This window comes from Cetorhinus maximus, chromosome 8 (assembly GCF_964194155.1).
Source record: "Cetorhinus maximus chromosome 8, sCetMax3.hap1.1, whole genome shotgun sequence".
NCBI lineage: Eukaryota > Metazoa > Chordata > Chondrichthyes > Lamniformes > Cetorhinidae > Cetorhinus > Cetorhinus maximus.
This window is the reverse complement of record NC_135886.1, coordinates 145,172,912-145,200,247: the sequence shown is the minus strand read 5'-3', so window position 1 is coordinate 145,200,247 and position 27,336 is coordinate 145,172,912. Positions and strand designations below refer to the sequence as shown.

The 27,336-nt window shown below is 47.5% G+C and overlaps 1 protein-coding gene across 2 annotated transcripts in view; it reads right to left on the bottom strand.

Moving 5' to 3' along the window:
• The window catches only part of arhgef6 (Rac/Cdc42 guanine nucleotide exchange factor (GEF) 6), a 166,889-nt gene that overhangs the window by 38,253 nt on the left and 101,300 nt on the right, over nt 1-27,336 (bottom strand). For both annotated transcript variants that reach the window (XM_078547727.1, XM_078547728.1), the window contains exons 7-10: nt 25,027-25,122; nt 18,048-18,170; nt 9,777-9,915; nt 2,074-2,133 (exon numbers count right to left, since the gene is read on the bottom strand). In XM_078547727.1, coding sequence (XP_078403853.1) covers nt 2,074-2,133; nt 9,777-9,915; nt 18,048-18,170; nt 25,027-25,122 — 418 coding nt within the window. The remainder of the gene's footprint in view (nt 1-2,073; nt 2,134-9,776; nt 9,916-18,047; nt 18,171-25,026; nt 25,123-27,336) is intronic.

Sequence of the window (27,336 nt, the reverse complement as noted above, 5' to 3'; positions counted from 1 at the left end):
ATTAGAGGCAGGTCTTTCAAAAATGAAATTAGACGAAGACACAAAGGGTTCCGAATTCTCTTCTCCAAACGGCAACTGATGATCGGTCAATTGGCAATTTTAAATCTGAGATCAATACAATTTTGTTAACCAAAGGTATTAAGGGTTATGGGGCAAAGGTGGGTACATGGAGTTATGCTGCAGATCAACCGTGATCTCACTGAATAGGGGAACAGGCCTGAGGGGTTAAATAGCCTCCCCCTGTTCCTATGATACCAAGGTTTAGCATCTTCAGTTAATGTGGAGAGATTGGAGAAACTGGGACTGTTCTCCTCAGAACAGAGAAGGTTAAGAAGGGATCCAATGAGAACCATTCAAACTTATGAGGGTTTTGATAGAGCTAATAGGGAGAAATGGTTTCCTCTGGTAATGGGGTTAATAACCAGAGGCCAGAGATTTAAAATAATTGGCAGAAGAACTAGAGGGGAAAGGAGGAGAAATTTCTTCAGACAGAAATTCAAGTCCTGGAAGGCACTACCTGAAAGGGTGGTGGAAGCAGGTAGCTTGGAGATTTTCAAAAGCCAATTGGGCATGTTGTTTAAGAGGACTAATTAGAAGGGCTTTGGAGAAAAAAGTGTGGTGGGGCAAAACTGGACACAGCCAATATGGGCACAATGGGCCAAATGGCCTCCTTCCATGCTGTAAGATTCTATGATTATGGGTGTTAAATATGATAATTTTCCTCAGCTTGATTTTGATACAACAAACATGAGCGAGTTATTGAAATAAAAACAAAAAACTGTGGATGCTGGAAATCCAAAACAAAAACAGAAACAGAAATACCTGGAAAAACTCAGCAGGTCTGGCAGCATCGGCGGAGAAGAAAAGAGTTGACGTTTCGAGTCCTCATGTGTTTTGTTGAAGGGTCGTGAGGACTCGAAACGTCAATTGTGCTCTCCTCTGCCGATGCTGCCAGACCTGCTGAGTTTTTCCAGATATTTCTGTTTCTGTTTTTGTTGTGAGCGAGTTATTGAACTGAAATAGGCAGCGCCCCAGAGGGAAATGGAGCTCATCCCTGCTTCCTGTACTCAGTACTGATGGGCAGAGGAAATTAATGACTAACTACAGAGAACTGGTACCCAAAATGGCCCTGGAAATTTCACACTTAATCATTCTGGTGTTTTCAAGCAGCCACATCAGAATGTGCAGCAGTAAAGCGCACTTCATGCTTGTAACAAGCCTCGTTGAAATTAAACAAATGCTAAAGAGATTTAACATGAGTAAGGGTCTTCACTGGCAGGGACTGAGAAAGGAAAGGATTTAGGAATGATCACAGACCACACAAAGTACTTACTGATGAATGTTGACATCAACAAAGGAAATCACCAGGAAGGCATTGGATTGAACCTCAAAACCAGCAGCGCATAAACCTCCGGATGTCCCAAAGGGTTAGACAGCCACTAAGTATTGTTGAAGTAGAGTCATTGTGTAATGTTGTGTGAGTAAGATCAGAAAACGATATGTGATTAGTGATCTGATAATCTATTTTGTGAAGTTGGTTGAGGGATAATTATTGACCAGGACACTGGCGAGAACTTCCCAGCACTTCTTCAAAATAGTGCGAATGGGATGATGTACTTTGGGGCCTCAGTTTGACATCTCGTCTGAAAGACTGTACCTCCGACAGTGCAGCACTCCCTCAATGTTGCAACGGGAGTGTCAGCCTGGATTTGTGCTCAAGTCTCTGGAGTGGAACTTGAACCAACAATCTTCCAGCTCAAAGACAAGACAGTGCTACCCATTAAGCCACAGCTGACAGAGAACAAGCCACAGTGCTGGTCAAAGACAGAGCATGGAGTGCAGCATTGGTCATCCAAACTCAGAAAGGATGTTGGTGCCTCCGAGATCAGTGCGGGGTCCGTCCTATTGTGGGATCCACCTGCAAACGTTAAACCAGCTAAACAGCAAGATCGTAAGTTAAGACATAGAAATTCACCTGGACTGCTCAGTAATGAGAGGCTGAGAGTTTCTCAAGCATGGTGATGGGTTTCTGGGGATTGACACACCAGGCTCCAAAAACATATTCTAACTTACCACTAGATTTTTGAATGATGTCATTCCTTTTAAAATGTCCGGATAATCGGGATGGGATTCCTGAAAACCAAAAATGAAAATTTCAAACAAAGCATTTTGAATATATTTAAAGAAACTACTTGTATTTCTGTAGCGCTTTTCACAACCTCTTGACCTCCCAAAGCACTCCAACGCAAATGAATTATTTCTGAAGTGCAGTCAGGAGTTGGGCTTCGCTGGCTGGGCCAGCATTTATTGCCCAATCCTAATTACCCTTGAGAAGGTGATGGTGTGTTACCTTCTGGAATATAACTGAGTGGCCTGCTAGGCCATTTCAGAGTTAGTCACATTGTGGGTTTGGAGTCACATATAGGCCTGACCGAGCAAGACTGACACGCCAAGGAAGTACACTGCTCCCTCAGTACTGACCCTCTGACAGTGCGGCACTCCCTCAGTATTGACCCTCCGACAGTGCAGCACTCCCTCAGTACTGACCCTCCGACAGTGCAGCACTCTCTCAGTACTGACCCTCTGACAGTGCTGCACTCTCTCAGTATTGGCCCTCTGACAGTGCAGCACCCCCTCAGTACTGATCCTCTGACAGTGCAGCACTCCCTCAGTACTGACCCTCTGACAGTGCAGCACTCCCTCAGTACTGACCCTCTGACAGTGCAGCACTCCCTCAGTACTGACCCTCTGACAGTGCAGCACTCCCTCCGTACTGACCCTCCGACAGTGCGGCACTCCCTCAGTACTGACCCTCCGACAGTGCGGCACTCCCTCAGTATTGGCCCTCTGACAGTGCGGCACTCCCTCAGTATTGACCCTCCGACAGTGCAGCACTCCCTCAGTACTGACCCTCTGACAGTGCAGCACTCTCTCAGTACTGCGCTATAGGGTGTCGGCCCAGATTATGCGTTCAGGTTTCTGGAATGGGGCTTGCCTCAAAAAGAAAGGAAAAGATTTGTAAAAGTGCTTTGAACTTAAAGGACCTTGGTCGTGAACGTTGAATTTTACAAGACGATTATGTTTTAAAGTGTAAAACATTGTATCTCAAGGTAAAACAGAGAATTCTGGAAAGGAATGTGTAATTTGAATTCCTGATAAACACCTCAGTTCAGAGAAATGCCCATGTGTTCCAATTGCCAAAGGGAGAGGAACTCAAACAGAAACTCACTGAGGTGGAGTGGCAGTTTTAGCACCTTTCACAGCATCTCACAGAACAAAGGCCAGTTGCTGCAGAGAAGCAGGCATGAGAAGAACTGGAACTCCCCCAAGGAGTTTCATCGCTGTTCTGTGTGTAAGAAATGATGGGAGGAAGTAAAGAATTCTAGGGGAAAAGAGTTTTACCAGTGACGGCTAAATCATTTAAAGTGGTCAGAAACCAGAGTCTCTGCATCATCAGGAGTGTTGTGACCCGAGGGAGAGGAGGTGTCGCCGAGGTGTGCCTTGCTCATGATAATCTTAACCATGAAAACTTAAGCAGATATCGAAGGACACTCGAAGTTTCGACCTAGTATGGTGAGCAGAGATGAAACTGCTGGATAGTTGGGAATGAGTTTGGGGTGGGTCCTTTAATGCTATATATCTGCCAAAAGCACGGCATTAAGTAAAAGCATTTTGTTATTCATATTTTGGATGTGTTAGTTGGTAATGCAAAACTTGTCATTTTCTTTAGTTTGATGTATTAGTTGCTGGTTAATTAATGTTTGATCTATGTTGACTTTAGTTTGCTTCTTACAGTAAAAAAATCTTAAGAAGTGAAATCTTGTCCTCCGGTTTATTTCTGTTGGTCATTTGGGAAATTCATCTCTTTTAAAATGTTATTGGTCTCTTCAGAGGACTGTAAGACCTTAATGAATGTAAAACAAAATAAAAACAGAATTACCTGGAAAAACTCAGCAAGTCTGGCAGCATCGGCGGAGAAGAAATCAGTCAACGTTTCGAGCCCTCATGGCCCTTCAGCAGAACTGAAGCATAGTATACATACTTTACTATGCTTCAGTTCTGCTGAAGGGCCATGAGGGCTCGAAACGTTGACTGATTTCTTCTCCGCCGATGCTGCCAGACTTGCTGAGTTTTTCCAGGTAATTCTGTTTTTATTTTGTTTTGGATTTCCAGCATCCGCAGTAGCTTTTAGCTTTTTGTTTTTATCTTAATGAATGTAATGTTGCTTGAAGTTTATTATTCATGCCTATCCCTTTGTCCTGGCTGGATGCCTAATCTGTTACTGTGAGTGAAACCACTTTTAGAATTGTAATCGCAATTTCCTTTTGAAACATTGGCAAACTGCTGATATTAAAACCATATTAGAAAATGCACCACATCAACATCAAGTTAAGGTACATGGCTCCTTCAAAACATACGCAGCTTTTCTTTTGAATCAGGAACAAAACATCATTTTCAGTACACTTCAGCTTGCAGATTCAGAAACCTGTACTGCCAGTTTCAATATGCACTGCAGCAACTCAACAGGGGCTCCTTCAACAGCACCTCCCAAACCAGTGACCTCTATCACGTAGAACAAGGGCAGCAGGTACATGGAGACACCACCGCCTGCAAGTTCCTCTCCAAGCTACACACCATCTCTGACTTGGAAATATATAAATATATCGCTGTTCCTTCACTGTTGCTGGGTAAAAGTCCTGGAACCAAAGTCCTATGAGCACAGAATCACAGTGCAGAAGAGGCCCTTTGGCCCATCGAATCTGCACCAACACATGAGAAACACCTGACCTACCTACGTAATCCCATTTACCAGCACTTGGCCCATAGCCTTGAATGTTATGACGTGCCAAGTGCTCATCCAGGTACTTTTTAAAGGATGTGAGGCAACCCGCCTCCACCACCCTCCCAGGCAGCGCATTCCAGACCCTCACCACCCTCTGGGTAAAAAAGTTTTTCCTCATATCCCCCCTAAACCTCCTGCCCCTCACCTTGAACTTATGCCCCCTTGTGACTGACCCTTCAATTAAGGGGAACAGCTGCTCCCTATCCACCCTGTCCATGCCCCTCATAATCTTGTATACTCAATCAGGTCGCCCCTCAGTCTTCTCTGCTCCAACAAAAACAACCCAAGTCTATCCAACCTCTCTTCATAACTTAAATGTTTCATCCCAGGCAACATCCTGGTGAATCTCCTCTGCATCCCCTCCAGTGCAATCACATCCTTCCTATAATGTGGCGACCAGAACTGCACACAGTAGTCCAGCTGTGGCCTCACCAAGGTTCTACACAATTCCAACATGACCTCCCCACTTTTGTAATCTACGCCTCGATTGATAAAGGCAAGTGTCCCATATGCCTTTTTCACCACCCCACTAACGTGCCCCTAAGCCTTCAGAGATCTATGGACACACATGTCAAGGTCCCTTTGTTCCTCAGAACTTCCTAGTGCCATGCCTTTCATTGAATACTTCCTCGTCAAATTACTCCTTCCAAAGTGTATCACCTCACACTTTTCAGGGTTAAATTCCATCTGCCACTTATCTGCCCATTTGACCATCCCGTCTATATCTTCCTGTAGCCCAAGACACTCAACCTCACTGTTAACCACCCGGCCAATCTTTGTGTCAACTGCAAACTTACTTATCCTACCCCCACATAGTCATCTATGTCATTTATATAAATGACAAATAATAGGGGACCCAGCACAGATCCCTGTGGTACGCCACTGGACACTGGCTTCAGTCACTAAAGCATCCTTCTGTCATCACCCTCTGTCTCCTACAACTAAGCCAATTTTGAATCCACCTTATCAAATTACCCTGTATCCCATGTGCCTTTGCCTTCTTTATAAGTCTCCCATGTGGGACCTTGTCAAAGGCTTTGCTGAAATCCATATGAACTACCTCAACTGCAATGCCCTGATCTACACACCTGGTCACCTCCTCAAAAAATTCAATCAAATTTGTTAGGCATGACCTTCCTCTGACAAAGCCATGCTGACTATCCCTGATCAAACCTTGCCTCTCCAAGAGAATTTTCTCCAATAGTTTCCCTACCACTGACATGAGACTCACTGGCCTGTAGTTCCCTGGCTTCTTTCTACAACACTTCTTAAATAGCGGAACCACATTAGCTGTTCTCCAGTCTTCTGGCACCTCCCCGTGGCCAGAGAGGAATTAAAAATTTGGGTCAGAGCCCCTGCAATCTCCTCCCTTGTCTCCCTCAGCGGTCTGGGACACAAATCATTCGGACCTGGAGATCTGTCCACATTTAAGCCTGCCAACATCTCCAATACCTTGTCACTCCCTATATCAATTTGCTCAAGAACCTCGCAGTCTCTCTCCCCGAGTTTGATACCTTCATCCTCATTCTCTTGGGTGAAGACGATTGTGAAGTATTCATTCAACTCTAGCGATGTCCTCTGGCTCCACCCATAGATTGCCCCCTTGATCCCTAATGGGCACTACTCTTTCCCTGGTTATCCTCTTCCCATTGATTTCCTTACAGAATATCTTGGGATCTTCCCTACTTTTACCAGCCAGAGCTTTCTCATATCCCCTCTTTGCTCTCCCAATTGCTTTCTTAAGCTCCACCCTGCACTTTCTGTACTCCACTAATGCCTCCGCTGATTTGCTTCCCTTGTACCTGCTAAAAGCCTCTCTTTTCCTTCTCATCGTAACCTGAATATCTCTGGTCATCCATGGTTCTCTGGGCTTGTTACTCCTTCCTATCACCCTAGAGGGAACATGTTGAGCCTGTCCCCTCCCCATTTCCTTTTTGAACGCCCCCCACTGCTCTTCTGTAGATTTCCCCACAAGTAGCTGTTCCCAGTCTACCTTGACCAGATCCTGCCTTATTTTACTAAAATCCACTCTCCCCCAATCCAAAATATTTTTTTGCAACTTGTCTATTTCTTTGTCCATAACAAACTTAAATTGTACCATGTTGTGGTCGCTATCACTAAAATGCTCCCCCACCACCACCTCAGCCACCTGTCCGGCTTCATTCCCCAGAATTAGGTCCAGCACTGCGCCGTTCCTTGTTGGACCCTCTACATATTGACCTAAAAAGTTCTCCTGTACACATTTCAAGAAATCCACTCCATCCAAGCCCTTAACACTATGCCTATCCCAATTAATGTTGGGAAAATTGAAATCACCTAATATAATATCACCCTATTGTTATTGTTTTTACATACCTCCGCAAATTATGTACATATTTGCTCCTCAATTTCCTGCTGTCTATCTGGGGGTCTATAATAAACACCTAAAAATGTGGCTGCCCCTTTTTTATTCCTAAGCTCTATCCACAAAGCTTCATTCGATGCCCCCTCCAAGATATCATCTCTCTTTACTGCAGTAACTGACTCCTTAACTAATAATGCAATGCTTCCTCCTCTTTTACCCCCTCCCCTGTCTCGCCTGAAGGTTCTATATCCCGGAATGTTGAGCTGCCAATCCTTTGTACACTGTGGGTGTACCTACACCACAAAGGCTTCAGCAGTTCAAGAAGCCAGCTCACCCACCACCTTCTCAATTAGGGATAGGCAATAAAAGCTGGACTAGCCAACAATGCCCACATTCTGAGAATGAATAAAAATATATTTAAAGCATAATGCTATACTGTTAACACACCACAGCTCAGGATACTTCCCATTTACGGCTGTGATGTGCAATGAAACACTACTCGATGCTGTGCTGGTAACAGAGTTCAGGATCTGGCTCTCCACCTAACCTGGTAAAAGATTTTTTGACCAATTCTAGCAGTCAGGACAGTGAATGTGCTGGTGATAGCAGATCACACGTAATGCATGACACACATGACACAGTGTGCCAACTTAGTGAAGACACTGTTGAACTGAGTCTGTGGGACAAAGGCCTTTTGGGTTCTGGCTCTCCAGGGAGAACCAACATGAAATACTGAGAAGGAACATGTGGGGTGGGGGGGGTTGGTTAAATACAAGGTACCAATCAGTTTCCCGTTCCGCAAAAATTAATCATCATAGTTCCCTCTTGGTCACTGTCGTCCTTCAAAGCTTTGCGTAAATCGGAAGTGGAAATTTTACGAGTAATGAACGAATACTAAGCGTGATATAAACCATAGCCCAGTTTGACATAACTATCGTTACTCTGGTTCCCTCACTTAGCACAATGTCATCACATTCAAATTTAGGACCTGAAATGCAGGACTGACATTAAAACTGAAGCAAGGCGAAATATATCACAGCTTTACTAAACACTGGAGCAGCCACAGCATTTCCCTGCCTTGTATAAGGGGATGGGCGGGGTAAGGGTTGCAGTGAGATGCAAATGCAGTCCTGACGTTGCTGCTGGCTTACCACTGGCCAGGCTAGTGGCTCAGACAGTCGACCTCGTGGTGCACTGCACCACTTTTCAAAAATACACGCAGCCGCAGATTATCACAGAGAAATGCAAGATAAGATGGTGCAGGGTGCACAAATCTGTTCAGGCAGCAGAGAACTCAGCATTCTTCAAACCAGACACAACTGTTCACCGTGCAGGGAAAGAAACCTGGGAGTAGCAGCAATGAAGGGAAATGTCCAATCAAGTTCACCCTGGTGACTTTGGGAACGTGGAAGAGAACTGGAGAAACTGCACTGGTTCAGAATTCAGGTCACAGGTTTCCCCCAGCCTAATGCTCACTCTGCAGATAGTGGAGTACAAGACAGGGATGTGGTTGGACAGGAAAACACGACACAAACAGGAAGCAGTGCTACATGGAATTATGTCTATGAGATTCAATACGTCGATCAAATCAGGTGTGCCAGGTAGCTCTATCCTGTCATAGAATGGGAGACTAGGTCAATCGCAAGATAAGGAGGCTTCAAACAGGGAGTGGCAGCAGAGGTGGGGAAGTAAACTGAAAGACAGCAGACGTTACCAGACTTTAGAAGGGAAAGATTGAAGATGGGGCAATGGTTAGACAGAATAGAGGACATTCTCTGCTGGAACGGAACCTTAAATTTCTACCCGCTGATGATGCAAACTGTGCCAACAGGAACACACTTCTCAATGAGATAATGCCACATTATATCAAAGGAAATGCCAAACGATGCCACTCTCTTGATATCAGTCATCAATACACATCATCTCAATCTTGTGTTACAGATTGCAATACAATTAATAAACCCTGCAACCACGAAGGTTACACAATAACCTGTGAATTCGGTTGCTATAAACAATCCTTGATTTTTGATAGAATGGGCAGTATGGTTGCTGATTGCTTGTGTACGTGCAAACTTCACTAATCTCCTTTAGGGAAGGAAACCTGCCAGTCTGGGGCTGTCATATAACTTCAAACCCACACTAACGTAGTTGACTCTTACCCACCTCTGTAATGTCCTGACAAGACACTCAGTTCTATCAAAGCTGAGAAGACAGCCCACACCAACCCCTCAGGGAAACTAGGGATGGGCAATAAATGCTAGCCAATGCTCACATACCCCTAATTTTTATATGAGGAATTATAAATGTTAGAAATCTGAAATTTAAACAGAAAATGCTGGAAATACACAACAGGTGCACTGGCTCCTGGAAAAGGAGGCAGGTTAACACCTTGTGTGAAGACTCTCCAGCCAAATCCTCACTCAGGGTCTATGTGAAATGCTTATTTGTTTCCCCCCTCAGAATCAGGTGGGCTTGCGCCCAGCGCTGGCAATTGCTGAGCTTCTCGAAGTTCGACAACACAAAACGAACACAGATGATGATAAGCCTTCCTGTTCAGGCACAGCACCATTGGAAGTCTGGTCCTTATACCTCCATGTGTCTTTCCAGTTCCTGGAGTAACGCCGGATACTTGTCCAGTCTCAGAAACGGTTTGCTGAGGCTTGTGGTTAACATCAGAATCCCGGGGCTGCTTGCTCCTTGGCTTTCCATAAATTTATCCAACTCCTCACTGCCAGAACAGATAGAATAAATTTTACATTTTAGCAAGGCACAGACCAGTTTACAAAATGATTCCTATGGGTACCTTAGTATTGGGTTTAATTCTGGGCACTGTACCTCAGGAAGGTTAGACTGGCCTCAGAGGGAGTGCAGTGCAGGTCCTACAGAACGACACCAGGGCTATACGAGTTTAATATTATGAGGACTGATTGCATATACCAGGTTTGCATTCCCTCGACTTTAGAAGGATGACAGATGATCTGATTTGTTAGAGTAGATGCAGTGAAACTATTTCCTGTAGCTTTTGGGGCCTGGGGGGAGGCGTGGGGGCGGGGGTGGGTGGAGTACAGAATCAGGGGACAGATCCTTAAAATTAGAGTCAGGTCATTCAGGGGAGATGTCAGGAAGTGTTTCTTCACATTAGGGGGGAGTGAAAATCTGGAGCTCTCAAAGAATGCTGGGGCTGGATTGACAATTCCAAAAGTGAGATTGATACTTTTTTTGGGTTTTTATGTGAATGGTGCCAGGGTTTGACAGACTTCAATTATGTGGAGAAAGTGGGATTGTGCTCCCAAGAGTGGAAGGTTAATAGAAGTGTTTTAGTAGAGTAAATAAGGAGAAACCTTTCCACTGGCCGGAGGGTCGGTAACCAGAGGGACACAGATTGAAGGTAGTTGACAAAATAACTGAAGGTGTCGTGAGGAAACTTTTTATTTAAACACAATGGGCTGAATTTTTCTGTCGGCGAGTTGGGGTCAGGGTGAAAATGACGCGGGATGATGTCAGGGGTCATCCCACCCTATTTAAATCTTCAGGAAGGCAGGCGGACCGGAAAATCAGCTGTCCTCCCGCCTACCTGTCATTGGCCAATTGAGGCCACTGACAGGATCATTAAAACAATTAAAGGACCTGCCCGTCCAATCTGAAGGCTGGTGGGTCGGCCAGGAACCCTGACGGCTTCTGAAAAAACACGAAACCTCATCCACCGGCGGGATGTGGTTTCATGCAGGGTTTAAAAAAGTTTAATAAAGTTTCTGTGATATTTATTAACATTTCCCGTCTCGTGTGACATTGTCATATGAGGGGCACATGTTAAGGATTTTTTTAATTTTCTATTTTTAGAGTTTGAAAAACTTTCAGCGATCTCCCTGTGCCTCGGGGGATGTGCGCTCTTTCGTGTGCGTGCGTGAAACAGCCCACTCTCGCATTCAGGGAATCCCCCCCGCCCACACAGGGAGTGCATAAGCGCTTCCCGCCAGACGTCACTCTGGGTGGGCTGTAATTGGCGGTAAAATGGCGGCGGGGCCCATTTCTCCGGCGGGGATCAGCTCCCTGCCTCCCGGAGATTGGGTCGGGCCCACCCGCCCAACAGGCAGAAAATTCAGCCCAAGGTGTTGTTACAATCTGGACTGCGCTGCCTGAAAGGGCAGTGGGAGCAGACTCAATAATAACTTTCAAAAGGGGAATGAGACAAATAATTGAAAAATAAAATTTGCAGTGCTATGGGGAAAGAGCAGAGAAGAGTGGGACTAATCGGATAGATCATTCAAAGAGCTAGTACGGACTAAATGGGTCACACGACCTCCTCCTGTGATGTATCTATCGTTCCATGATTCGAATGGTAACCCTCAATCCCATTTGCTGAGAACCTCTCTAGTTTTTTATTGTAAAGTCTTTTGTTCCACTCTCCCTGTGTATGTAAGTAATCTGTTCCACATACTCACCACCCTTTGAGTAAACTGTTTCCTGTGGCAGGAGGATCGGTAACCAGAGGGTAAAGATTTAAAGATAATTGGCAAAAGAACCAGGGGGAAAATAAGGAAACTTTTTGTAATGCAGCGAGTTTGCTGTGATCCAGAGAGGGCCCTGCCTGAGAGGGCCCTGCCAGAGAGGGCCCTGCCAGAGAGGGCCCTGCCAGAGAGGGCCCTGCCCGAGAGGGCCCTGCCCGAGAGGGCCCTGCCCGAGAGGGCCCTGCCAGAGAGGGCCCTGCCAGAGAGGGCCCTGCCAGAGAGGGCCCTGCCCGAGAGGGCCCTGCCCGAGAGGGCCCTGCCTGAGAGGGCGGTGCAAGCAGATTCAATAGGAACTTTCAAAAGGGGAATTAGATCTTCAAAGCCAAAACATTTGCAGGGCTATGTGGAAAGAGCAGAGAAATGGCACTAATTGGATAGCTCTGTCAAAGAGCCAGCACAGGCATTGATGGGCCGAATGCTCTTTCTACTGCACTGTTCGACAATTCAATGAATGCGGAGAGCCTGAAACAACTTAACCAGGTCACCGATTCTCTGCTCCGCTCAGACAAAACACCCACTTCACACTCTCTTAAATCACTATTTTGAAAAACTGAGGCTGACGAGTAGTGGTTTATCTTTTTTATATTAAAATGATTATCAAGCAAAATATTCTTATGGTAACATCAAGGTGAAGTCCTTCTAACCCTGGAGCACATTGCCCAACATTGCCCTCTAGTGTACAACAAATCTCATCCACAACCGAAAATGGATTAAACATCCCGTTGCATGACTGAGTATTGTGCTGTATCCCGAGATGCATTGCACTTTGACCATTTCCTGTTGTCGGATCAACTTCACACTGCCGAAATAGGTCAAACTACTGTGTCTTTTACTGAATTTTTGGGATCACATTACCCGATTCTATTGGTCTCTAATTAAGGTCACTAGCGAGAGAGAAAATTTCCTAGCTTCAGCGATTTGAAAAGCAGAGTATGTCTGACCCAAATAAAAAGTGATGACTTCTGCCAAAAAGTTCCAATTTTCACACTATTTCTAATTGCAAATGCCTCATTCAAAAATACAACTTTGTCCTTCGTGAAAAACCCAAGAAAAAAGGAATATAAAAAATGGTAAAAATTCCACTTTCTGCAGAGGACTGAATTCAAACTTCCATCGGGCGATTATCCTGCACCGGGAACTATCCGATATTCCGATTTAAATCGGAGACTACAGATAGTCTGACTCTCTTAGCAGAATAGTTACCCAGAAGAGTTAAAACCATTTCTAACTCTCAGGTAACGAGAGTTCTCACCTCCCCTCCCTGCCCCCCGACACTCCCCACAGGACCCCTCAAAGAACAAAGAAAAGTACAGCACAGGAACAGGCCCTTCGGCCCTCCAAGCCTGCACCCATCATATTGCCCGTCAACTAAAACATTTTGCACTTCCAGGGTCCGTATCCCTCTATTCCCATCCTATTCATGTATTTGTCAAGCTGCCTCTTAAATACCACTATCGTACCTGCTTCCACCACCTCCTCTGGCAGAGAATTCCAGACACTCACTACCCTCTGCGTAAAAAACTTGCCCCGCACATCTCCTCTATAATTTTCTTCTCTCACCTTAAATCTATGTCCCCTAGTAATTGACTCTTCCACCCTGGGAAAAGCTTCTGACTATCTACTCTGTCCATGCCACTCATAATTTTGTAAACTTCTATCAAGTCGCCCCTCAATCTCCGTCGCTCTAGTGAGAACAATCCGAGTTTCTCCAACCTCTCCTCATAGCTAATAACCTCCAGACCAGGCAGCATCCTGGTAAACCTCCTCTGCACCCTCTCCAACGCCTCCATATCCTTCTGGTAATGTGGTGATCAGAATTGCACGCAATATTCCAAGTGTGGCCTAAGGTTCTATACAGCTGCAGCATGACTTCCCAGCTTTTATACTCAATAGCCCTGCCAATGAAGGTAAGCATGCCATATGCCTTCCTGACTACCTTATCCACCTGCGTTGCCACTTTCAGTGACCTGTGGACCTGTACACCCAGATCCCTCTGCCCGTCGATGCACTTAAGGGTTCAGACATTTACTGTGTAATTCCTGCCTGTATTAGACCTTCCAAAATGCATTACCTCGCATTTGTCTGGATTAAACTCCATCTGCCATTTCTCTGCCCAAGTCTCCAATCGATCTATATCCCGCTGTATCCTTTGACAATCCTCTTCACTATCTGCAACTCCTCCAACCTTGGTGTCGTCTGCAAACTTACTAATTAGCCCAGTTACATTTTCTTCCAAAGCATTTATGTATACCACAAACAGCAAAGGTCCCAGCACTGATCCCTGTGGAACTCCACTAGGCACAGCTCTCCATTCAGAAAAGCACCCTTCCACTGCTACCCTCTGTCTTCTATGACCAAGCCAATTCTGTATCCATCTTGCCAGCTCACCTCTGATCCCGTGTGACTTTACCTTCTGTACCAGTCTGCCATGAGGGACCTTGTCAGAGGCCTTACTGAAATCCATGTATTTAACATCCACTGCCCTTCCATCATCGATCATCTTTGTCACTTCCTCGAAAAACTCGATCAAGTTAGTGAGACACGACCGCCCCTTCACAAAACCATGCTGCCTCTCACTAATACGCTCATTTGCTTCCAAATGGTAGTAAATCCTGTCACGAAGAATCTTCTCCAATAATTTCCCTACAACTGACGTAAGGCTCACCGGCCTGTAATTTCCTGGATTATCCCTGCTACCCTTCTTAAACAATGGAACAACATTGGCCATTCTCCAGTCCTCTGGGACCTCACCCGTAGCCAGTGAGGATACAAAGATTTCTGTCAAGGCCTCAGCAATCTCCTCCCTTGCCTCCCTCAGTACTCTGGGGTAGATCCAATCTGGCCCTGGGGACTTATCCACCTTAATATTCTTCAAGATGCCTAACACCTCCTCTTTTTTGATCTCAACATGATCCAGGCTATCTATACACTCTTCCCTAGACAAATCGACCGCTAAGTCCTTCTCTTTGGTGGATACTGATGAGAAGTATTCATTCAGTATCTCTCCCATTTCTTCCGGCTCCACACACAGATTCCCACCTCTGTCCCTGAGTGGACCCACCCTTTCCCTGGCTACCCTCTTGCTTTTTACTTATGTATAAAAGGCCTTGGGATTTTCCTTAATCCTGGTTGCCAGTGACTTTTCATGGCCCCTTTTTGCCCTTCTGACTCCTTGCTTAAGTTTCTTCCTACTTTCTTTATATTCTCCACGGGCTTCATCTCTTCCCAGCCTTCTAGCCCTTACGAATGCTTCCCTTTTCTTTTCGACTAATCTCACAATATCCTTTGTTATCCAAGATTCCTGAAACTTGCCATACTTATCCTTCATCCTAGCAGGAACATGCCGGTCCTGAATTCTTATCAACTCCCAACCCCTGACTAACCCCCAGATCTACCACCCCCTCCCACACGGAACCCCAAGGTACACCCTCCAACTACCCTCCCACACCGATTACCATCTTCAGCCCCCACCACTGGACATCCCTGACTATCCTCCCACTCCTCCAACCACCCCGAACCCTTGCCTACCCCCCAACCAGCCCCCCACCCAACTACCCACCCTCCCCCCCCACACCCGACCACCCACCCTCCCAAACACCGCCCCCCACACCCACCCTCCCTCCCCTACAGATCACCCAACCCAACCCACCTCCACTGACCACCCGACGCCTCCCCCTGTCCAATCCTACCACCACCCATCCTGCCTCCCCATATCTCCCCATCGGGTAAAAATGTTGGGGCTTTATTTCAGTCTAGGTAAACAGGAACGGATATTTTAAAGATATCAACTTTGACAAGAAGAGGACAATTCAGTTTGTTCTCTTCCAAACTCCCCTGACCAGCCTGAACAGACTCATTGTCATTTACATACAGCTTCAATCATCGCCCTCAGAGAGAATGGGATAAATACTTGAAGGAGAAACAATTGCAGGAAAATGGGAGACAGAGCCAGGAAACTAACTGGGCTGCTCTACAAAAGGGCTGGCACAGGCTTGATGGGCTGAATGGCCTCCTCCCAGGCTGTACTATTCTGTGATTCTATAATTCTATAATTATGATGCTTTCTGTAACTATTATTTGTGTAAATGTAGCATTATTGACAGTTAGAGTGAAGCCGGCACAATCCACAGTTTACAGTCACTAAGAGTGAGCTCAGAATAAAAGGAAAGCTTGTATTTATATAACCCCTTTTAATGACCTCCGGACATCCCAAAGTGCTTTACGACCAACTAAATATTTTTCAAACTGTATTCACTGTTGCAATGTAGGAAATCTGTCAGCACATAGCAAGATCCCACGAACAGCAATGTTACAATTTGTTTTTAATGGTGTGTCTTGAGGATAAATATTGGGCATGAGATTGGGGAGAAGTGCCCTGCCCTGCCCCCAATTGTGGCCATTAGATCTTTTACATCATTGGAAAGGTCAAACAGGTACCTCAGTTTGATCAGGACCAGCCTATCAGGTAGTACGTTATGTTAATGACAATGAATCTGTTGGAAGGTCACAAAACGTGACTGGCTCCTTAATTCCCTTTAGGGAAGGAAACCTGTCATCCTTAACTGTTTTGGTCGATATGTAACTCCAACACACATCACTACCAGATTGCAAGCCAGTCAGTTGAAAAATTAAATGGGCTGAGGCTCTTTTTGCAGAAATGATGGAGGTCTTTAAAACTATGAAAGGGTTTTGATGAGGTAGGTTTAGAGAAGATGTTTCAACTTGTGAGGGAACCCAAAACTAGAGGCCCATCAATATGAGGGAGTCATGATTAAATCCAATGGGGAATTCAGGAGAAACTTCTTTGCCCAGAGAGTGGGGAGAATGTGGAACTCGCTACCACAGGGAGTAGCTGAGGTAAATGGCGGAGATCCATTTAAGGGGGAAGCTGGACAAACAGGTGAGGGAGATAGGAATGGAAGGACGTGTGATATAATGAGATGGAGAAGGATGGAATAAGCTCATGGGGAATACAAACGCTGGTATTGGCTTAGTGGGCCAAATGGTCTTTTTCTGTGCTGTAAACTGTGTGTGTTCAGGGCAGTTAAGGACTCAGCAATAAATGCTGACCATGTTCGCAATGCCCACATCCCACCAATTTATTGAAAAAATATATTGTTACCTAGCTAGCATTACGAGTACGCTGTTCTTTCTGTTCAACCAGTTACCATCCATGGTATCTCTTACTCTTGATGCTTAAGGATCAGAATGAAAAAACACCTGCATTTCTATAGCGCCTTTCACAACCACAGAATATCCCAAGGCACCTCACAGCCAATGGAGTACTTTGACGCGCAGACACTGATGTAATGTAGGAAATGCAGAAGCCAATTTGAGCAAAGCAAGATCCCACAAACAGAAATGTGTTAATGGCCAGTCAATCTGTTGCAGGGATGTTGGTTCGGGGATAAATATTGACACAGGGCACCAGGGGGGAACTCCTTTGCTCTTCTTCAAACTAATGATGCGGGATCTTTTCATCCACCTGAGACACCCGGGGGGCACTACTCCATGAAGGAGAGTGGGGTTTTTCCAGTATCCTGGCCAACAGTTACGCCTCGAGCAACACAAGTAAAAAGAAACATTTATGGGATCTTACTATGCAAATATTGGTTGCTGTGGTCACCACACCAGATCATGTGACTGCGCTTTAAAATAGTTGTGAATTTGTTCTGGGAATTCCCGATGATGCAAAAGGAACTCTAAATGTGAAACTCTTTCTTCCCTCAAGAAAAACATCAGAAAATAAAAATCATTTCAATCAATGCTTCACGTCTACAAAACCTTCCAATTCCTGCACCGCTGTAAATCTTTTGCTTGAACTATGTTACTGTGAAAATAAACTTCCCATCAATGAATGGATGTAAGATTGGAGAAAGGGGTTGATCACTTTCTATCTTAGCCAAATTAGATCTTTTTGATGTGTATAAATTAGTTGCTATGCTAGTAAAAGTAAATTGATTGTATTCTTGAATCTTGCTCTGTCATATCACCCATCACTGTCAAGTTGGGATTGGATGGTTCAAACACTTGAGTACTACAGCACACTAACACTGGCATCACCTGACATTTTTATCAATTAATTTCTTTCCATTGTGAATAATTATGAAATGATTTCATTCACAAGGTTTTTTTCTTAAACACACTGTAACACACAACTCCACACCTCTCTTTCTCCTTCTAAATCTGTTCGTACGAGGTTATGTGCAGCTAAATAGAAATAAACAATCCGCTCGACAGAAAGTTTGCAAGAGGGAAATTGTGAATTTTAATTTGTCGAGGGATTTAAACGGATTACAGGCATTACTTCCTCGAAAATACAAAACCCACCATCCTTTAGGGCAAATCTTACCCGTGTTCTGTGAGTACGCCGACAGCGGAGGGGTGGTTAGCACAGTACGTGAGGTACAGCGACTTCATCTGAGGCATGAGATTGAGGAAGCAGCCACCAACTTTCTGCTGGGAATCCGGCAGCCTGAGAATCAAACCAATTAACAAGTTAGACCTAACGGCAAAGCAACGGCAACAGCAATATCAAACTCAATCCTTCCAAACCCACTGCAACAGCAATATCAAACTCAATCCTTCCTTTGGTTAAACTGGCGCTTTCCCACCCGAATGGCGGGAAGTGAATAATTAAAACAGGTGATCAGCTGATAGTTGATCTCATTGCTGTTTTGGGATCCTGCTGTGCATATATTGATGGCAGCATTTCCCTGTGTTACAGCAGTGAATAGAAAGTATTTCACCGGCTGTAAAGACTTGAGCACATAATCGATTCCGCCGCTCTCAGTGGGGTGCTGAGGGAGCGGAGCTGCCGGGGGTGGGGGGAGGGGGAGAAGAGGGAGCGGCGCTGGGGTTGGGGTGGGGGGAGAGGGAGCGGAGCTGCTGGGGGTGGGAGGGGGGGGGGGGAAGAGGGAGCGGTGCTGGGGTTGGGGGAGGGGAGAGGGAGCGGCGCTGGGGGTGGGGGGGAGCGGAGAGAGGGAGCGGCTCTACCGGGGGTGGGGGAAAGGGAGCGGCGCTGGGGGTGGGAGGAGGGGGGGGGGGAGAGAGGGAGTGGCGCTGCCGGGGGTGGGGGGAGGGGAGAGGTTCGGGGCGCTGCCGGGGGTGGGGGGAGGGGAGAGGTTCGGGGCGCTGCCGGGGGTGGGGGGAGGGGAGAGGTTCGGGGTGCTGCTGGGGGTGGGGGGAAGGGGAGAGGTTCGGGGTGCTGCCGGGGGTGGGGGAGGGGAGAGGTTCGGGGTGCTGCCGGGGGTGGGGGAGGGGAGAGGTTCGGGGTGCTGCCGGGGGTGGGGGAGGGGAGAGGTTCGGGGTGCTGCCGTGGGTGGGGGGAGGGGAGAGGTTCGGGGTGCTGCCGGGGGTGGGGGAGGGGAGAGGTTCGGGGTGCTGCCGTGGGTGGGGGGAGGGGAGAGGTTCGGGGTGCTGTCGGGGTGGGGGGAGTGGGAGAGGTTCGGGGTGCTGCCAGCGGTGGGGGAGGGGAGAGGGAGCGGCGCTGGGGGTGGGGGAGTGGGAGAGGTTCGGGGTGCTGCCGGGGGTGGGGCGGGGGAGGGGAGAGGTTCGGGGTGCTGCCGGGGGTGGGGCGGGGGAGGGGAGAGGTTCGGGGTGCTGCCGGGGGTGGGGCGGGGGAGGGGAGAGGTTCGGGATGCTGCCGGGGGTTGGGGGTAGGAGGGGAGAGGTTCGGGGTGCTGCCGGGGGTTGGGGGTGGGAGGGGAGAGGTTCGGGGTGCTGCCGGGGGTGGGGGAGGGGAGAGGTTCGGGGTGCTGCCGGGGGTGGGGGAGGGGAGAGGTTCGGGGTGCTGTCGGGGTGGGGGGAGTGGGAGAGGTTCGGGGTGCTGCCAGGGGTGGGGGAGGGGAGAGGGAGCGGCGCTGGGGGTGGGGGAGTGGGAGAGGTTCGGGGTGCTGCCGGGGGTGGGGCGGGGGAGGGGAGAGGTTCGGGGTGCTGCCGGGGGTTGGGGGTGGGAGGGGAGAGGTTCGGGATGCTGCCCGGTGGGGCAGTGAAGAAGGATCTCCGCACCAGCGGATGGGCAGTCCTGTCGATGTGCCGCACTGTGGCAGCACCAACACCAAGGGAGAGCTGTATTGTCGCCATCTTCCATATTAGGCATTAAACTGAGGCCTCCTCTGCCCTGCCGGGAGGAGGTGACAGGTCCCATGGCTCTATTGCTAAGAAGAGCATGAAGAGCTCTTCCTGGTGCCCTGGCCAATCCAATACCATCCTTAAGCCAACAGCACCAAACAATATAATTGGCCATTAGTCTTGTTGCTGTCTGTGGGATCTTGCTGTGCATAAATTAGTTGCTGCATTTGCTACATTACCACACAGACTTCACTTCAAAAGTACTTCATTGGCTGAAAAGCACCTTGGATATCCGCAGCTCTATTTATGGACCGCCCTCTGGAGAATAAAGATGGCGTGTTTCCATGACAACGCAATTGGTCTTTTGACAGCAGCATTCTCAATGGCCTTAGACATTATAGTCTTTAATTTCTGTGGGCCCTAACTTTGGCAGACACCGACAAATGGAGTTCCAAGGGTTACAGTAGATTTGGGAGACCCCCCTCAGCTGATACACAACCCATACGTCTTTACATTAATGAATGTGCGACATCTGTATTTTCCTGCGTCTGTGACCATATTGTAGGGCTTATCTAAAACATCAGCAGGGAACACTGTTCCGCACTTGCTAAAGAGTCGCTCTCCCTGTACAGGCTCATATCTACACACTCACCTCCATCAAAGCACTGTGTGTGTGGATAAATGTCTTTATTCTTTCTGCTGCTGTGTGGCCAAAGGCTGCAGCCATTATATACACTGTAGGATCTCAGAAGAAGGAATTTACTCTATTTATAATATAAACAGGAAATACTAGAAAAACTCAGGCTGCGTCTGCGGTGAGAGCTGGTGAAATGGAACATTCTGCAACGCAGTTCCGGTGAAGGGTCATTGATCTGAAACGTTAACTCGGTTTCTCTCTCCACAGAAGCTGTCTGACCTGCTGAGTATTTCCAGAATTCTCTTATTATTTCAGATTTCCAGCATCTGCAACATTTTGCTTTTTTTTACTTACTCCCTGTACGTTGGTTGAGGGAGAAGTATTGGATCAGAGTCCACCTGAGACGCTGGAAGATGGATGGGGCCTCATTTTAATGCTGAATATGGCTCATTTCACAATGCAGTGTCCTGGGGTGGGACACAAGCGCGTAACCTTCTGATTCAAGAGGCAGGTAAGCAGGGATTTGATAGGCTGGGGGGGTGGGGTTCAAAATCATGACAGTTTTGACAGAGTAAATAAGGAGAAACTGTTTCCAGTGACAGAAAGGTCAGTAACCAAAGGGACACAGTTTGAAGTTAATTGACAAAAGAATCGGAGAGGGAATGTGGAGAAATATCCCTTTAGGTAATTCTCCATTGCCTTTTACAAACATTAATTGTCCAACATCTTCCCTTATTTTTCCTCTAAACCTCTAATACTCTAAAATACGCACTGCAATATTCACCAACAGTTCACAACTGGTTTCCAGTGCCATCTGTTCTAACTATGTCCCTTCTCCTTAAATAGCCTGCCATCTGTCTTCTAGGAAGAAAATACTAATGTTTTTGGAGGCTTGTGTCTTGAAAAACACAGCCGAGTATGTCAAGTGTGTCATTAACCGTTTAAACAGAAACCCGACAATTAAAATTGTGCAGGGTTGGTCAGATCACCTACAGGTGGCTATCATTCAGCCATCTTCACCGCTCCCCTCCCTCTCTTAACTTCCCCCATTCCTGAAGGTACTGATTGCTCCCTGGGGCATTGATCTGTATGTGGTGCTGTGCTCCCATAAGATGCAGCCCTTATAAGTTTGAAAGCCTTTACTGTCAATGTGAATGGGATATTGAACCAAGGGATGCATCACAAACCAGCCAGATCCTATCTTTACCCAACATCCAATAGGAAGGACTGGGTGCCGATCAGACAATGGAATCCCTAGTAGTTTTCAGCTCTGCGATACTGGGGTTCTTCAAGTGCAGACTTGTAGAATTCGGTTTGCTAGGAGGAGTATTGGCTTCCCCGGTGTAGGTCAAGTACTGACGGGCGATGTGACAAGAACACTAATTCAAGGGTAATTGCAACAGGCAAACTACAGGAGGAGGTCTGCTCCAAGCAGAGTCTGCCCCTATTCAATGAGCCACAACATCCAGCTGTAAACACCTGCCCTCAAACCATCCCATAAGGTGAAAGCCACCAGGCAGAGGAGTAATAGCTGAGGCCCTGTGGACAGGAGAGAACATCCAGCAGGAACCACTCTCTCATCATAGACCCCACTGCTCACCCACTAGGCTCTGATCTCCTACGGCCCTTTTAAACTGTTTCTGGATTAGCCAAGGCCTCTGTGCAGCCCCCATCATCAATGGAGGGGTCACCATGACCATCCAGGCCGCAGCTGTGGTGCAGTCCAAACACTGACTCACATTGTTGAAGGTGGGATTAAAGAGCTCCATCTAGTCATTAACAAGGCTATTGCTTAGCTCTGTGGCTAGGCAGGCATAGAGAGAGAGAGAGAGAGAGAGAGATAGATCAGAGAGAGAGATAGAGAGAGAGAGGTAGAGATAGAGAGAGAGAGGTAGAGATAGAGAGAGAGAGGTAGAGATAGAGAGAGAGGGGTAGAGAGAGAGAGAGGGGTAGAGAGAGAGAGAGGGGTAGAGAGAGAGAGAGGGGTAGAGAGAGAGAGAGGGGTAGAGAGAGAGAGGTAGAGAGAGAGGTAGAGGGAGAAAGGGAGGTAGAGGTAGAGAGAGAGAGAGAGGTAGAGAGAGGTAGAGAGAGAGAGGTAGAGAGAGAGGTAGAGAGAGAGAGGTAGAGAGAGAGAGGTAGAGAGAGAGAGGTAGAGAGAGAGAGAGAGGTAGAGAGAGAGAGAGAGAGAGAGAGAGAGAGAGAGAGAGAGGTAGAGAGAGAGAGGGGTAAAGAGAGAGGGGTAAAGAGAGAGGTAGAGAGAGAGAGAGATGTAGAGAGAGAGAGAGAGGGAGAGAGGTAGAGAGAAAAAGAGAGACCCTGACTTTTGCTTCTCCATGAAATTCAGTTGTGGGGGAGGGGGAGAGGGTGGAGAGTGTTGGGGAGAGGGTGGAGTGTGTTGGGGAGAGGGTGGAGAGTGCTGGGGAGAGGGTGGAGAGTGTTGGGGAGAGGGTGGAGAGTGTTGGGGAGAGGGTGGAGAGTGTTGGGGAGAGGGTGGAGAGTGTTGGGGAGAGGGTGGAGAGTGTTGGGGAGAGGGTGGAGAGTGTTGGGGAGAGGGTGGAGAGTGTTGGGGAGAGGGTGGAGAGTGTTGGGGAGAGGGTGGAGAGTGTTGGGGAGAGGGTGGAGAGTGTTGGGGAGAGGGTGGAGAGTGTTGGGGAGAGGGTGGAGAGTGTTGGGGAGAGGGTGGAGAGTGTTGGGGAGAGGGTGGAGAGTGTTGGGGAGAGGGTGGAGAGTGTTGGGGAGAGGGTGGAGAGTGTTGGGGAGAGGGTGGAGAGTGTTGGGTCCAATTTGAACCTTGCTGTCGATCAGCTCACTGAATACAAGAAGAGCCGGGGTTGGTCCTGGGAGTTTCCTGCTCTACGTGGATCAGATACTCAAAAGGTTAAATGGGCAGGAGCGTTGGTAACCCGAGGCCACAGCTTTAAGGTGATTGGCCAAAGAAACAGACGTGAGGTGGGGAAACGCTTTTTATGCAGTGAGTTTGTGATGTGGGATGTGTTGTCTGGAAGGGCAGCGGATGGAGATTTCAGAATAATGTTCAATAGTGAAATTGGATAAAAATTTGAAGGGGAGAAGGTAGCAGGGGGTGGAGAGTTTGGGGAGGGGAGAAGGGGTGCGTGGGATCAATTGGATAGCTCTTTTAAAGAGCCGGTATAGACATAATTGGCTGAATCATCTCCTGCGCTGAATCATTCTGATTCTATTGGTTGGGAGTTTCAAGGGACCAGGTGACAAAGATGGTGTTTTCCACACCTCATGGGTTGGATTTTACCCTCCCCACCGGTGGGTTTAAAACCCAGTGGGTGGCCTTCCTGTCGCTTACCTGCCCACTCCCCACCTGGTCAACTAATGGTCACTGAGGGCCCTGTCCCACTGCCACTGGCATTTTACCCATGGCAGAGGGTGGCCTATGCTTCATGGGAGGCCTGGCCACATGTCAGGCCAGAGGCGGGATCCTCCTCTGCAGGTCCCCTGGGCCCATCGGAGGCACTCTGCCTGCAAGGTCACGCCCCAGCCCCCCTTAACCCTTCTCCTTCCTCATGAACCCAGTGCCCCTCACCCCCCACCCCCTCTACGGACAGGTTTGACGGCCACTGAGACACCCAAGACCCCAGGATTACCCAGGCTCCCTGGCGTGATGTGTTAATAACATTAACAATGTAATTGACAAGACATGAGAAACAAGTGATGGGTATTAATTATCTTTAAGCACCCTATATAAATAGGGGATAGCTGGGACACTGGGCTGTGTAGGAGTTAAGGTGCGAGACTGAACAAGTCAATGAAGAAAAACTCTGCCTTGGTTTCAGCTTCACCAGTAGGTTTGGATTCTATGAAAATGGTGGGACTGCCTGTCATCCCAACAATGGCACCTGCTCCTGGCTGGCGCTGCTGGGTCTGCAGAGCTGCCAGCCAACAGATTGGGCGACAGCTCTCAAAGGCAGGACGTCCTCCCATGATCGGGGTGACAGTCCTGCCTTAAAGTAATTAAAGCTGCTCCCAGTATTAAACAACTGCAGGGCAGCCCTCAGGGTTGTGGGTGGACTCACCACTGACGTTTGAAGCCGTTTGTGGGGGAAGTGGGTGAGGAGGGTGGGAACTGTGGTGCCCCATGAAATCCAGCCCTATGTGTGGCTCTGTTGTAGACTCAATGATAGAGATTGGTCACTGTGATGAGTCAATAACTCCATTCTGGTTGAATTATACGACTACCCGGATAGATGATGAATTGATATATTGAGTTTGGTCCTTTAAACCCAGTGCTGTGGTAACAGCTTTACAGATGACATTTATAAAAGGAATAGATGAATTCACAGCAGGCTGATTCTGTACATGCATCTGCACATTGCCACCTGTCAGGTAATGGGCAGGTTTGCCTGATGCTGGAACTGGATGAGCTGGGCTGCCGGAGCAAAGGGGTTTGAGTTGGGAAGAACATACACAGACAGACAGACCTACACACCTAGTCACAGGGAGAGGGAAACTGGGGGCCCTGACACACATAGGCACAGGCAGACTGTAAAGCCAAGCTAAAAATAAATTAGTACCCCCACCCCCACCAAAAAGCTCAAGAGAAATGGTACTGGGGAGTTCCAGTGAAGTTCAAGAGGCCATGTTAACCTACTTTGTACATTCCTCCAAAGTCTGGTAAAGGGTTTGCTGAAACAAACAGATTTCCTCCAAGTTCCCTTTTAATGCACCAACGTCAGCAGCAGATAATCTGGAAACAAAATCCAAGAAAGCGTGAAGACAAAATGATTGATCGGGGAGAACGTTCATTAAACAATCAATTCAATTCCTTGACTAAAGTTACTTCCTAAAAAGGACAAACCTGGGATGAGGGACTTCAGCTGGGATTTTTCTCCTTGGAGCAGAGAAGGGTAAGTACAGAGGTATTCGATATCAGGGAGGGGTTTGATAGGATAAACAAGGGGAAACAGTTTCCAGTGACAAAATGGTTGGGTACCAGGGGACACAAATTTAAGATAATTGGCAAAAAGAACCAGAGGCAAGAAGAGGAGAAAAGCGTTTGTGATCTGGGACACACCTGCCTGAAAGGATGGCGGAAGCAGATTCAATAACTTTCAAAATGAGAATTGGCTCATTCCTTGAACAGGAGAAACTGACAAGGCAATGGGGAAAGAGCCGGGGGAGTGGGGCACGAGCATGAATGGCCAAATGACCGACTTCTCTGCTGTAAGATTCGATGAGCCTTTTCTCTGCTTTTGATTCTCAAACACAGCTTCCATCCCAGTCTAGAACTAGGGGGTCACTGTTTAAAAATAAGGGGTCTCCCAGGGAGCTTCTTTATTCACTCACAGGATGTGGTTTCACTGGCTAACCCAGCATTTATTGCCCATCCCAAGTTGCCCTCGAGAAGGTGGTGGTGAGCTGCCTTCTTGAACCGCTGCAGTGCATGTGGTGTAGGTACACCCACAGTGCTGTTAGGAAGGGAGTTCCAGGATTTTGACCCAGTGACAGTGAAGGAACGGAGATATATTTCCAAGTCAGGGCGGTGAGTGGCTTGGAGGGGAACTTCCAGGTGGTGGTGTTTCCATGTGTCTGCTCCCTTGTCCTTCTAGATGGTAGTGGTCATGGGTTTGGAAGGTGCTGTCTAAGGAACCTTGGTGAATTCCTGCAGTGCATCTTGTAGATGGTACACGCTGCTGCTACTGTGCGTCAGTGATACAGGGAGTGAATATTTGTGGACGTGGTACCAAACAAGTGGGTTGCTTTGTCCTGGATGTTGTCAAGTTTCTTGAGCGTTGTTGGAGCTGCACTCATCCAGGCAATTGGGGAGTATTCCATCACTCTCCTGACTTGTGCCTTGTAGATGGTGGACAGGCTTTGGGGAGTCAGGATGTGAGTTACTTGCCGCAGGATTCCTAGCCTCTAACCTGCTCTTGTAGCCACAATATTTATATGGCTAGTCCAGTTCAGTTTCTGGTCAATGGTAACCCCCAGGATGTTGATAGTGGTGGATTCAGTGAAGGTAATGCCATTGAATGTCAAAGGGTGATGGTTGGATTCTCTCGCTGGAGATGGTCATTGCCTGGCACTTGTATGGCGTGAATGTTACTTGGCACTTGTCAGCCCAAGCCTGAACATTGTCCAGGTCTTGCTGCATTTGGACATGGGCTGCTTCAGTACCTGAGGAGTCGTGAATTGTGATCAGCGAACATTCCCACTTCTGACCTTATGATGAAAGGAAGGTCATTGATGAAGCAGCTGAAGATGGTTGGGCCGAGGACACTACCCTGAGGAACTCCTGCAGTGATGTCCTGGAGCTGTAATGATTGACCTCCAACAACCACAACCATCTTCCTTTGTGCTAGGTATGACTCCAACCAGCGGAGAGTTTTCCCCCTGATTCCCATTGACTCCAGCTTTGCTAGGGTTCCTTGATGCCACACTCTGTCAAATGCTGCCTTGATGTCAAGGGCAGTCACTCTCGCCTCACCTCGGGAGTTCAGCTCTTCTGCCCGTGTTTGAACCAAGGCTGTAATGAGGTCAGGAGCTGAGTGGCCCTGGCAGAACCCAAACTGAGGCAAACCCAAAAGTTTGGGAGTGTTCCCCAAGAAACAGCCTTGATGATGTCTTGGGGAACGTCTGCCCAGCCGATTCGATATGAGCTTGTGATCATGGAAGAGATGGTTGTACAGAACGTATTGTGAGATATGATTTGGGCAGCTCAGCTTGGGACAAGTTGGAATTTATGGCAGATGGGAAGGGGGAGCACTGAAGGAATCGAGTTAGAGATGCTACAAGCATGGATAAGGCGCTGAGGAGCTGAGCTGGGCAATTTCTCAAGAAGTGGACATCACTGGCAAGGCCAGCATTTATTACCTATCATTAGTTGCATTGAGATGGCGGTGCTGAGACATTTTGAATTGGTACGGTCTGTATTCTTTTCAGTTTGTTACAAGCCAGTGTC